This window comes from Rhinolophus hipposideros (assembly GCF_964194185.1).
Source record: "Rhinolophus hipposideros genome assembly, chromosome: 11".
Taxonomy (NCBI): domain Eukaryota; kingdom Metazoa; phylum Chordata; class Mammalia; order Chiroptera; family Rhinolophidae; genus Rhinolophus; species Rhinolophus hipposideros.
In genome coordinates, this window is record NC_138057.1 from 38,777,407 (window position 1) to 38,791,882 (window position 14,476).

Sequence of the window (14,476 nt, forward strand, 5' to 3'; positions counted from 1 at the left end):
AAGGAAATAAACTCTGGAATTCAATAGTTTTCTTGATAACACCAAACCCCGACCATGTCTGGGATAATGCCAGAATATTATTATGTTCGAGGATATACAGTAATAAGAATATGGTTGTCTCTGTTTTAATAGTAGAGAAATTCCTGACTGGGGATTCACACGCTATTGGGTGGAATGATAAGAAGCTCATAACAAGCTTCTTAATCAAGCAGGCATATAACATTCTGTTATTCCAAAGTCAAAAACTTGAAACTTGTCTTTGTTAAAAAGCACAGAAAATGAGTTGGCCTTTTTGACTCTACACTGGAAATGAAACTCTTTTGGTGTCACTAAACTGAGGACTGAGCAATATTCAATTAAGTTCAAAATGATCAGCTTTGGTAATTGATTCTCTTTCTATGATTTTTTTCTTGTTTTAAAGGGAGGTGCTATGCCCACAAACCCTGGTTCTCCTCTTAGAACCTGGATGATACTAGGAAAGTTACCTAGCTTCTCTAAGCATGTTTCCTCCTCTGTAAAATGGGTATGATAATATTTAATAGGGTCGTTTCAAAGTGTAAGTAAGATGATGTATAGAATGTGCTTCATATAGTGCTTGGTATGTAGTAAGTATTAAATGGAGATAATATACACACATACAATAGCAATGCTGAATTTTATTAATAATTTTATTATGGGATAATTCTACATTAATTACTAACCATACTGATTAAGAAGAATTCACTTCATTTTATTTGAGAGTCTCTGAAAGAAAACACCCCATTATAGAAAGAATCAGGCTTTTGAGCAGTGGTTCTCAGTACTGGTTGCATGTTAGAATCACGTGGGAGCTTTGAAAAATACTCTAAAAGAGCTACACCCTGACTCAATCACAGAGACTGATATAATTGGTAGGTATAATGTACAGGACATCCTCCGCAACCCCCAATCAGTTTATATACATACTATGTATAAAGCTCCTCAGAGACTCTAATGTACAGCCAGGGTTGAGAATCATGGCTTTAGAATCTGAAATCGGTCTGAATCTCAGCTGTCATATATTGTGTGATCTTGATCAACTACTTAACCTTGCTAAGCTTCCATTTTTTTCATTGGTAAATTTGACATAATTAAACAGTTGTAAGGTAAAATAAGATAATGAATGTAGCTCAGTGCCTTGCGTACAGTACATATTAACTAAATGAGGACTCTCCCCTTGTTTAGGAAGACAGATTCTGGACCTATCAAGAAGAGTGAAGACAGCTTGGCTGTCTCTTAAGGATAAATACTTTTCAATGTTTAACAAATTTTTAACTGGAATTGATGTGACATTATTAGGAAGGGAAATAGTCTCGGGCTGTTGCAAGGTCTCAGGGCATAAAGTGAGGTTTGACAGGACAAAAATTACCAACGAAACAGTCTAGGGACTGGGGGCTAAGTGGGTATAAAACAGCTTAAAAGGCACATCCTCAGCATTTATATCCTCTAAATTAAAGCGAAATGTCAGACAGAAAAAGTCGAGAACCATATGATTTCACTGATATGTGGGATGTAAAACTGAAAGCAATAAAGGAATGAGATAAACAAATAAAGAATCAAAAACTCAGACACAGACAATAGTTTAGTGGTTACCAGAGGGTAGGAGGAGAGGGAGTGGTAGATGAGGGTAAACAGGATCAAATATATGGTGATGGAAGGAGAATTGACTCGTGTGTGGTGAACACACACGTGATATACAGATGATGTATTATAGAATTGTACACCTGAAACCTATGTAACTTTACTGACCACTGTCAACCCCAATAAACTTTTTTTTTAAAAAGCATTAAAAACAGAGATATAAACCACATCAAAAATGAGAGGGACATACTCCTCAAAACTCAATATGTTCTTCCAAATTAAGACCTTCAGACATCTCTAATAATCCCAGAATAAGAAGCTGATGTAAGAATTACATGTCTGCATACATAAGGGTACCAAATAAATACTCTTATTATCTAATTAACTTAATAAAAATACAACTTTTATTTCTCTTGTGTATAGCATACTACCAAGTACCTAGAAATTACTTAGTAACACTTATATTGTATTATGCAGACATCAATAAAATATTTTGGGCAAGCAATTGGAGGAGGCTGGAAAGAGTTAAAGAAAATACCCTTCTAAAATTTTTCCAATATGTAAGGATATTTTTGTTTTTGTTTGTTTGTTTGTTTTGTAAGGTAGCAATCACATCAGGCCATGTGATTCCAAATGAAAAATCAACGTCTGAAAAGGTTCAAAGTAACCTGTTAATGTAGTTACCATTGAAAAGGCAATATTTGTAGGTTTGACTTACCACACTGTCCCGGCCTGCAGAGCAGAGGAGACTGTGATGGCTTTATCAACGTCTTTGGTAAAGACACCTGCTGATAAGCCATAGAAAGTATTGTTTGCTCTCTTGATCACATCATCTAAAGATTTAAACTTCAAGATTTGCTGCACTGGTCCAAATATCTACACCACAAAAAATGAATGAAATAAATCAAAGTAATAGGTTAAAACAAAGTATTTTAAATAACATTGTAGTTATTTTTTTTCCCCTACAAACTATCTTAAATTGATTAAGATTTTGCTTTCTCATCTTAAACCTATGTGTAAGAATCAAAACGATAGCTGCTGGAATGCTAGGTTAAATTCTTTTTGGAACAAGATGGGATACAAATAAATAAGACAATATTCATTTTCTAGAATTGGAATTAATTTTCCAGGAAGTTAATGATTATTCAGGAAATCATTAACTACAGAGTTGCTTTTCCATTTAGGAACATTTTGAATTCTCTCCCTAGTTTTGCTCCTTTTCCAAGTCATTACATAAACAGCAAACCCAAGAAAGCAATGCTTGTTCTACCAGATAAATGAGTAGGCAATGATTGATACTAATAATTATGTTTGAAATATCAGTTTACCATCACTTGAAATATCAACTATGATATTGGAGTTAGATAGTTTCACAATCAGCCACGTTAAGTAAAACCACATGATTTTTGTTCAGATTCTTCTCTTCAGCCAAATCTTATTCAACTCACAATACCAAATAGAATCATTCATTACTGTAAGAGCTTAAATCCTCATCCATTCTGTACTAACCAAAGCATGAGCGTATTGGCAATGACTGTAACCACAGTTTAGGAAGCAAAAATCACAATTTGTTCATTCCAGTCTAAAACTTTCTCTTTACTAAACTCTCTCATTAGTGCGACCCTATCTGTATCTAGTACCTTGACTAGAGAAAAACAACTGGTTTTCTCTTAAAAATTAAGCTCCTATAATATTTTTCCATAAAACATGTATTAAAATTAAATGAAAGAAGGGCTCCTTCGAGTGTTGCCAGAATTTGTGGGTAATGTAAATTTTAGGAGGCAAAAATCAGAAAAGAGAAATTGTTTTCTGGTGTTCATCATTAATCTAAATATAGGACTAGGCATCTACCATTCAATAGAGGCTGAGTGTGAATCCTAAGGTTGTAAATCTAATCATGATATTGTAACCTGGGAATCACAGATATAGCAGGTACCGCAAATGAATGTATTAATACCTTACATAATTTTAATTGAACATAGTAAATGACTCCAGGCTCCTACTTTGAAGTAGCACACAAGCTGTTTTATGAATATTGTAGGAACAGAATAAATGTTTCCTTGATTGAAGATTTTCCCCCTAGTCCTTTGTATTAACCAAGTATTAACCGAGTATCTTGGTATTAATCAAGATAAGCAAGAATAACATCTTGAATAAGACAAATATTTGTCAGTAAATACAAAAATTATAACTCAGCTGGGGGCTGAACTGATGTGGAGAAACTAAGTTGTTTGATTATACATATGCATTTGCTTTTTTTATTTTCCTATTTGTTTCCTCTTCACAAATCAGATTCTGCATTTTCCCCTAATTTGGTGACATTTTGTCGGGTAAAGAAAATAACACACCCAGATTCTCTGTCATTTCACAGACATGAAATACAAATTTATTAAATGAAAGGATTATGATTCAGTATATTTGAGTAATTAGTGCCTTTTTATTGTAGTATATTATATAATACCTTCATACCCCAAAGCCAGTGAATCTAGCTCTGGATTTATTAAAAGCCTTCAAGGGCCATGAGGTAGATTATTTATAATTCCTAAATGCAAAGTAAACTTTCCTAGTTATGTGTCATATCTATGAATTTCATTCTTCTTGATGTTAATTAATTTGTGCTCACTGAATATTTAATTGCAATTTATTTGTCTAGAACAATTAGGAAGTGCAACAGCTGAAAATTTAGGCCCAAGAGACTGTGGAGTGTGATGAATAATATAGAGGATGAATACTGTCTTCAAATATATAGGTGGCTTTTATGTGGGAAAAGGCCATAGGGCACACATGGGAACAGCAAATAGAACATATGAGGAGGGATTCCTAGTCACCTAGAGGCAGAACTTTCTAATGCCTAGCATTGTCCAAACATGGAAATACCTAAGAAATGTGAGTTACCTTTTGCTGATATTGTTTTAAAAGACACTGACTGGCCGTTGGTCAGTAGCCAACTGATAAACATAATAGGTGTTGAAGAAATGGTCTTAAGTGATCCTTCTAGCTTTATGATGCTGTAATTCTGAAACAGTAGGAAATCACTCAAGCTCTTTGGATCTCATTGACCTCACCTATAAATTTGACTTTTGGCCTGTATTATCCATAACGTTCCTTCTAGCACTGACATTCTGTCAACTTTTAACAGAATGGTTGCCACATGTTCCATGGGATTCTGCAATGTTAGGTTATGGTGGGATTGAATGAAGAATGAAGTTAATATGAGCACCAGTTGGTCACATAGAAAGAGTGGGAACTATACATAATTCTCAGTATAGCATGAGAATCATGCTATACTGCCAAACTGCCTTTAACTAAACATGTGACCTAATTACTTTACTTCTTTGGGCCTTAGGTTTCTCATTTACTATTTAGGATGATAACAAGAATATTTGTAAATCATAGTTGGCTCTGTGGATCAAAGGAAAACTCAAGATACAAAAAAGTTTTAAAAAGCTTGATATTTTATATTTACAAGGGTAATAGATAGAACATGTAGGAGCTGAGGACAACTACTATGTCTTTATACCACATGATCGCCTCAGTTGATGCAAAAAAAAAATATGACAAAATCCAAACCCTTTTCCCTTTCAACAAATTAGGAATAAAAAGGGACTGTCTACACTTGATTAAGGGCATATATGAAAATCTCAGAGCTGACGTCATATTCAATGGTAAAGACTGAATGTTTTTTCCCTAAGATAGGAAACAAAGCAAAGATGTGCATTCTTATCACTCTTATTCAACATATTGCTGGAATTCTAACAAGTGAAAAGGTCAAGAAAAGGAAATAAAAGGCATACAGATAAGAAAGGAAGGAATAAAACTGCCCCTGTTAGTAGATGATATGAATGTCTACATAGAAATTCCCAAGGAAATTCCAAAAACTTCTTAGAATAAGTGAGTTCAGTGATGTCACAGGATACTAAAAGTACACAAAAATCAACGCTATTTGTATATACTAGTAACAAATACGTGCATACTGAAATTAGAAATACCATTTACAACCACTCAAAAATACTTAGGTATAATAAAAAATATGTATAGGACATATATATTGAAAACTACAAAATACTGATGAAAGAAATCAAAGAAGATATAAATAAATGAAGAGACCTACCATGTTCAATGACTGGAAGATTCAACGCAATTACTATGTTAATTCTCCCCAAATTGATAAATATGTTTAACATAATTCCTCTCAAAATTCCCGCAAGATTTTTTACATATATGGACAAAGGTTATTCTAAAATGTATATGGAAAAGCAAAGGAACTAGGGTAGATAAAACAATTTTGAAAAAGAAGAATAAAGAGGGAGGACTTGGTCTTCCCAATTTCAAGAGTTATATAGTTACCATAATCAAAAGAGCATTGACAAAGAAATAGGCATGTAGATCAATGGAATGGTATAGAGGACCCAGAAATTCACAACTCAATTTTGACAAAGTTGCAAAAGTAATGGAATAGAAGAAAAATTGTGTCAAACAAATGATGTTGGAACAATTGGACATCCATAGGCAAAATGCCAAAAACAAAAAAACCCTTGACTTAAGTCTTATACCTTATATAAAAATTAACCTATAATAGATCACATACTTCAGTGTAAACCATAGACTCTAAAACTTTTTAGAAAAAAAACACAGGACAAAAAAGTCTTTGGATCTAGGGGTAAACAAAGAGTTCATGGAGCTGACACCAAAAACACTATCCATAAAACAAAAAAAAGGATAAACTGGACTTCCTCAAAATTAAAACTTTTGTTCTGAGGAAGATCCTGCTAAGAAGATGAAATGACATGCTACACAATGGGAAAAAATATTTGCAAACCATATATCAAACAAAAAACTGGTATCTAGGATATATATAATGAACTCTCAAAACTCAACTCTAAAAAGCAAACAATCCAATTAGAACATAGGCAAAAGACATGAAGAGACATTTCATCAAGAAAGATATGTATCAGATGTCAAATAAGCAAACACAGGAAAGATGTTCAACATCATTAGCCATGGGAGAGATGTAAGTTTAAACCACAATGAGCTATCACACCAGAATGGCTAAAATAAATAAAAAATAGTCACAACACATTAATAAGGATGCTGAGAAAGTGGATCACTCATATATTGCTAATGGGAATGTATCTTTCAGCCACTCTGGAAAACAGTTTGGCAGTTTCTTAAAAAACGGCATTTATCATATGACCCTTGGTAAATTGTACTCCCGGGTATTTATCCCAGAGAAATGAAGACTTACATTCACACAAAAACCTGTACTCTAATTATTATAGCAGCATTATTCATAGAAGCCCCAAACTGGAAACAACCCAAAAGTTCTTCAATGGGTGAATGGTTAAACAAACTGTGGTACATCCATACTATGGAATACTACTCAGCAATAAAAAGGTGCAGAGTATCTTTACATGCAACAACCTAGATGAATCTATAGAGAATCATGTTGAGTGAAAAAAAGCCAATCCTAATTACATGAAGTATGATTTCACTTATTTAACATTCTTGAAATGACAAAATTATAAAAATGGAAAAGAGATTCTTGGTTAAGGGAAAGCCAAGCTGGGGTAGGAGGGACATGGATTTGGCTATTAAAGGGAAATATGAGAGATTCATGGGGTGATGAAATGTTCTGTTTCTTGATCATATCAATGTCAATGTACTTGCTGTAATACTACAGTTTTGCAAGATGTTACCCTTGAAGGAAACTGGGTAAAGAGTACATGGGATTTTTCTGTATTATTTCTTACAACAGCAACTAATTCTACAATTATCTCAAAAAAAAAAAAGTTTAATTAACAAAACTGCAGATCATTTTACAATTGTTTTCAAATACACTATTTCCAAAGAAGAAAAAGCACATTAAAGATGCGACTTTCTTTGCCATTACTTTAAATCTGTGAATGAAGTACCTAGAAATCGTTAAGTATCTTGATCTGTATTTGGCTGAATATTCTTGGCCGGCCCAGTGAATTCCTTACTATTTTTAGTCTTGATCAGAACTTTAAATCTTTACCAATAACAGAAATGAAAAGTAACATTTATTGAGAAAATGTTGAAGAGTTCAGAATTTTAAAGGGACACTGTGTACACACAGGCAGGCATATAATGGCAACAAAGGAAACAGAACAGAATGAAACCATTTACCTCCTCTTTGGCAATGCGCATCTCATCTGTAACATTAGAGAAAACTGTGGGCTGGATAAAGTAGCCTTTATTCCCCCATGGACCTCCACCACATTCCAGTTTGGCCCCTTCTTTCTTCCCACTTTCAATGAGTTCAAGTATTTTTTGATATTGTTCCTTATCAATCTATTTGAATAGTACCACAAGAAAAGGAAAAAAAAATTAGCAATTTGTAAAGATAACATACATTGCCTCGCCTGTTAATGAGAGCTTCAGAATGCTAGGGTAGTATTATTAAGTCAAATAATCAACATAGCTGACATAGGCTCAGGTTCATTCTTGAAGTATATTTTATTTTCATAACTTTCATGGAAAGAAACCTTAAAGATAGAGAGTTTTACTTAGTGTTTGTTTTACGGTTATGTAAGAAAAACCTATTGGCACTGAAAACACATATAAATCTTTTCACATGACTGTCATTTAATTACGCTGAAAGAAATGTCTGTCAAGCAAACACACTTACTTGGAAACTACCGGGGGGTGCCAAAAAAATGTATGCACATGACTTGTATTTATCTTTTGTTATTGGTATATATTGAGTATTACAATTTTAATACAGTTTTTTCCTTGCTTAAAAGGTGTATACATTTTTTGGCACACTCTATATAGTCCTAACTGAAATTCAAAGAGCGATAGGAGAAAAAGAGAACTTTGAGTCTAGGTTGCATTAGATATAGCATTTGGAAAGCAGATGCTTTGAGACTTTAGGAAGATCTCCATTTGGTTCTTTTCATTCCTCGTCATCTCCACTGGCCGGGTCCGTGCTGACCACAGCCTTGTCATCATCCCCAGCCAGTTCACGTCCCCCGTGCAGCGGTCAGTAAGTCTGGTTTCAATTTCTGGCCTGTCTTGATCGTTACTATCATACTTCATTAAATGGGCTGCATTTAAATATGTGACAAGAATGACAAAACTTGAAAGATTTATATAATAGTGTTATAAAGACAACAAATGAGTTCAGAGTTTTGGTTAGGAACACCAGGAGCACATACCTCTCTCCATACACTTGGATCAGGGCTACCTGTTCCTATGGTAGGGGCCTCAACACCTCAGTGGAGGTGTTGAAGGGTTCAGTGACTTTTGGACTAAAAACTACTGGTGAAGACTGTCTTGTCTCAGGTGTGGCTGAGGTTAAATTTTAAAGGAAAATCTTCAGAGATTGAGGAATTAAGGTTAGGGCCTCTTGCCAGTTGAATTTGTCTCTTCTTGCTACTTAAAAAGTGTTGTACATTATTTTTTTCTTTGACTCTGCAATCTTCCCCATCTTCCAAAGCCCCATAAAAGGTTTCATAAAGGTCTAACTTCACAACCCAGCAAGCATAGCCAATTAGAATTAGGGCTATTTGAAAAAAGAAACCATTTTCTAACATTGGCACAGTATTTGGCACAATGTTACTCAATGCTCTTCAATGCACAATATTTAATTGACTATTCTGAAGAGAAAATATTCTTTCATTTCCAGCAAATTAAGGAAGTTGTAGTGTTGGTTTAATAAGAGGTGATATTTCAATACCTGCAGAGTATTTAATACAACCAGAATAAGAGGTGAGGTTAGGTAGTTCTGCTTGGTTAAGGTAGTTTACTTTGTCAATAAGTAGTCAAGGATCCAGGTACCTCCATGCAAAGCTTCTCTGGCCTGCTCCAATATATTAATCTGCCTAAGTCTTTAAAAACACGATTTTGGGGGGATTTTATCTCATGATGTATTTCCCGAGTCAGGACATTCCCCTGCCTGTGCCCAGAGTGGATATTTGGTGACAATCAGATCCCTGCACTGCACTAGGAGATAGAAGCTGAAAAGATTTGTTTGTTTGTTGGAAAATTTAGATGGTCATTAACTTTTAAAATATAGGAATTTATATTTTAGTGTCTGGCTAATGACAGTGTGGTCCTACAACCAGCAGCTCCAGCACTGTGTTATAGCTTGGCAGATGGTGGACCCTGAGAAGATACCCACTAAGAAGTGCTCTTAAGTGGCTAATTGAACTCAAATTTAAAAAACAGAGCCTAGCAGTTGTTTCTACACAGAAGCCTCTCACATAAACTGCTTCAGAGAGAAGCCTGCACTGAACTGCCTGCCTGCATTGTGTTCCTACCATCTGAGCCAGGAGTTCCTGGTATTTTATTTCAACCAATAGGACTGAAACTTTCCCTGTCCAATTGGAGCTGCACAGCTATATTTCCATCAGTATCTTCATCAACCAATCAGAGCAGCTCCATTCTGACCAATCGGGACAGTACCTTTTAGACCAATCAAACTGTGAGGATTTGGAGTCCATTTGCACGAGGACAGACCAATCGGGAACCAAGGGCAGGGACTTCTGTCTATATAAGCAGAGCAGGCAGAGTGGAGCAGACTGGCACAGAGCAAAGCAGAGTAGAGCTGGAGAGGGGCTCACCTGAGGGCTGCCTCGCCCCAGGTCTGCCTCATAGCCAGGCTGTTCCACAGCCAGGCTCTTCTCACATCGCACTATATCACAATTGAGCTGTTTGCACTTAATAAAGTTTCTCTCTTCACCACACCCCAAACTGAGTATTCCTGTTGGTGTTGAATTGGTACCAATACTATTGGAAGACAGTAGGAAGACCTACTGCATCAGAATTTGTATTTTAACAAAATCCTCAGATGATTCAAGTGCACAGGAAAGACTGAGAGAACACTACATTAGAGTTTAGGACTAGTGAATGAAATTTTCAGTTATACTTAGGGACATACTCAGTTTGGTCTAGATAATTTTGATTCACCACAAAAATAAACCTTCAGAAGGTTTCAGACTGACCATATCTGAACTTGGTCCTCAGGAACTTCTCAGTAATTCCAGGATATAGCAGGGGCTCTTTATAGTATGATAGGCCATTAGCTCATGGGCTAGTCTGTGAAATGTAGTAGGTCATGATGTTGCAACGGTCTCAAAGTGTACATTTTGATATGTTTGAATTGTGCAAATTATTAATAATTTCCAAGTGGATAGAGAACTGTATATGAGTATAGGAATCAAGAGGTATGCAGATTGAAGAAAACAAGAAATTAACTAACATATTTGTTATTTTTCCTTACATCTTTAATTCCCAACATGATACATAAAATATTCTTAGATAGAAAAACCAGACAACACAAAAATAGAATGTTTTCTTTACTATTGGGACTTAGATTATATTTTTTAATCATCAAACTGATACAGTATTGCCACCTAGGAAGATACATATATGGGAAGTAATCTTATTCAATGAAAAGGGGACACTTTATTCTTGTCACTTGAGAAGCCTATTCCTTCTATTGTATACTCACCTGTGGGCCTTGATTGACTCCTGGGGTCAGAGGATTTCCGAGAACATACTTTTTAGCCCGTTCAACACTTCTTCGAACAAACTCATCATAGATTGATTCTTCCACAAAAAGCCGGGATGCAGCTATGCAACATTGGCCTTGGTGGTAGAATAACCCGAGGTGTGCAAATTCAACGGCATTGTCCACTGCAAAGAAGACATTCATGTTAAAGAAGAAATATTTTCTACAGATTATATATATATATTTCTCAGAGGTAATAAAGTGTTGCAGAAAAATCATGAGTTATGTAGTCAGACATTAATTCAATATATTCCACCTCTTATCAGCAAGGTGACAAATTAACCTTTCTGATCCTTTATTTGCTATGGAAATGACAGCAACAAATAGTAGAATCTGAATAAATGTGATTATTACAAGTTTAACCTGGGCATTACTAAGAATGTGAAGAGCGTTATAATATGAAATTTCACTGAAAATGATTTTTATAAATATCTCTATTTATAATTAGAGAATATCTCAGGCCTCAGATTTTAACAAAATGACAAAGAAAACAAAAAATATCCATTGCATTAAATAACTTCAAAACATTCTTAGATACCTTGATCAGTAAGAAAAATCATATTTCTGAAAGACAAAATCCAAAGTAATATTCAGAATCACTCACCCACCTTACTATCCTGTTCTAGGAAAAACATTTCCAACTCTATCTAAAGTGTGGCGTATTATTTCATGTATGCTTATAAATTTTTCTCATCTATGTATTTGAGTTGGTAGAATGAGCTTTAAAAGGAAGAAATAAGCTGTTCATTAGTAGATCCTAAACAAAAAGAGAACTGCATTTTAATTTTCTAAATGCTGAAAAATTAATTCAAGATTATAGCAATTGGGTATTGTTACATCTATTCTGTGAATTAATCATTATGCTTAAGTTTTAATGGTTCAGAAAATCAGGATTCTTGCCATGTTTGTAGAACATATAATAAGGTAGGATGCTCTAAAATTTTTAGTTAAGATCACAATACAATATAAGCAAATTCCATGAACCATTTGTGTTTAAAGCTTCAGACCAATAATGCAGCTCTTAAAGAGTTAATGATCATGTATTTTTGTCAACTGACTCCCATTTAGGAAATAATTGTGGGATTCTACTTGATATTTTATAATGGAGTCACATCATAATTATAGATTTAATATATGTAAATTCAACTATACTTGCTAGGAAAAAAAAAGAAATTACTTAAATGGTAGGTGTCATTTTCTTCTGGCCATATCAAATAAAAATGAGTACATGACCCAAAATGAAGGGCAAATGTGAAACTTACTTTTGCCTCAGCTGGTCTCACTCCAGTCAGTATATCTGAGGTTATCTCACTATTCTTAAAGGTATGCTAATATTTAAAAGTAACATATATTATGGCCCCTAAATGTAAAAGTTAGTTGCCTAGAGTTCAGCTGGGAAAATAGTAATCTATTCTTAACTGGAAAGAAATAGTGTTTGTGTTAGACTTATCTAGATGTTATAACTTTAGTACAGTTTAAGAGATTTTCAAGAGTAACGCTGGGTTCTGATTAAAGCCTTACACTTTGATGTTAGAAGCAAACCCTCTTGTAAACTTCAAGTTTGCTGTATGGCATTACCAGACACCAAAACGATGGAGTTAACAAAGTGATTTCTACTCACAGTCGGCATCAGCAAACACAATGCAAGGGCTCTTTCCACCGAGCTCCAGGGTCACCCTCTTCAGATTGCTTTTCCCAGCAGCTTCTTTGATCATTTTGCCAACCTGAAATGGAGCATTACAAAAGAGGAGGCTTAGTCTGTTCTCATGAAGGGAGGTTTATTTAGCATTTTTAATTTATATGAAGTGTGTGACATACCGTGTTTCCCCGAAAATAAGACCTAGCCGGACAATCAACACTAATGCATCTTTTGGAGCAAAAATTAATATAAGACCGGGTATTATATTATATTATATTATTATTACATTATAAAGACCTGGTCTTATAGTAAAATAAGACCGGGTCTTTTTTTTTTTGGTTTTAATTTATTAGTTTCAGGTATACAAGACAAGGTAATACTTAGACGTTCATCATTTATATCCCTCACACTGTGAACCCCCCTCCCCCCATCCACTATCCCTCCGACCTCGCACCGAGCCATCACATTATATATATAAAATTATAGTTGGCATTCATTATTGTAAGACCGGGTCTTATATTAATTTTTGCTCCAAAAGACACATTAGTGCTGATTGTCCAGCTAGGTCTTATTTTCGAGGAAACACGGTAGTTAAGTTTCATTCGGGAGAAACATCAAATAGCATTTTTCATGATCTGGCACCTTCAAATATCAAAGGCTCCTCTGTCCAAGCATAGTCACATGGTGAATCAGAAAAATGCTCATAAGAACAGAGATATAGAATATGAAAGCTGGCAAATAGACACTGAAAAAATGCTCAACATTACTAATCATCAGAGAAATGCAAATAAAAACCACAATGAGATTATCACCTCACCCCAGTTAAAACTGCTATCATCAACAAGACAAATAGTAACAAGTGTTGGAGAGGCTGTGGAGAAAAAGGAACCCTCATACACTGTTGGTGGGAATGCAGACTGGTGCAGCCGTTATGGAAGGCAGTGTGGAGGTTCCTCAAAAAATTAAGAATAAAATTACCATATGACCCAGCAATCCCTCTCCTGGGTATCTACCACAAAAAATCTGAAAACATTTATCCATAATACATGTGTGCTCCAATGTTCATTGCAGCTTTATTTATGGTGGCCAAGACAAGGAAACAACCAAAATGTCCTTCAGTAGATGAATGGATAAAGAAGTTGTGGTATATATACACATGGAATACTACTCGGTGGTAAGAAAAGATGAAATAGTACCATTTGTGACAACATGGATGGATCTTGAGATTATAATGAATGCTAAGCGAAATAAGTCAGACAAAAAAAGTCGAGAACTATATGATTTCATTGATATATGGTATATAAAACTGAAAACAAAAGAACAAGACAGACAAATGAAGGCACAAAAACTCATAGACATAGACAATAGTTTAGGGTTTACCAGAGGGTAAGGGGGGAGGGGGACTCTAGAAGAGGGTAAACAGAGTCTAATATATGGTGATGGAACGAGAACTGACTCTGGGTGGTGAACACACAATGTGAGATACAGATAATGTATTCAGATTTGTACACCTGAAATTTATGTAAGTTTACTAACAATTGTCACCCCAATAAACTTTAATTTAAAAAAACTCACAAAAAAAAGAATATGAAAGCTAGTCTTGATATACATGGCTAGAGAGGAAGTTATTTTTCAATGTAAGCAGAACATCATCTTTCTACATATCTTGCTCCAACCATAACTTATCTATGTGACTTTTCATC

General features: G+C 34.8%; 1 protein-coding gene across 1 annotated transcript in view; it reads right to left on the minus strand.

Annotated features, from left to right (window-relative positions):
• The window catches only part of ALDH1A1 (aldehyde dehydrogenase 1 family member A1), a 51,186-nt gene that overhangs the window by 3,370 nt on the left and 33,340 nt on the right, over positions 1–14,476 (minus strand). Inside the window, exons 8-11 of the mRNA XM_081066683.1 lie at positions 12,756–12,858; positions 11,075–11,259; positions 7,747–7,911; positions 2,318–2,475 (exon numbers count right to left, since the gene is read on the minus strand). Of these exons, the coding sequence (XP_080922809.1) occupies positions 2,318–2,475; positions 7,747–7,911; positions 11,075–11,259; positions 12,756–12,858 (611 nt within the window). The remainder of the gene's footprint in view (positions 1–2,317; positions 2,476–7,746; positions 7,912–11,074; positions 11,260–12,755; positions 12,859–14,476) is intronic.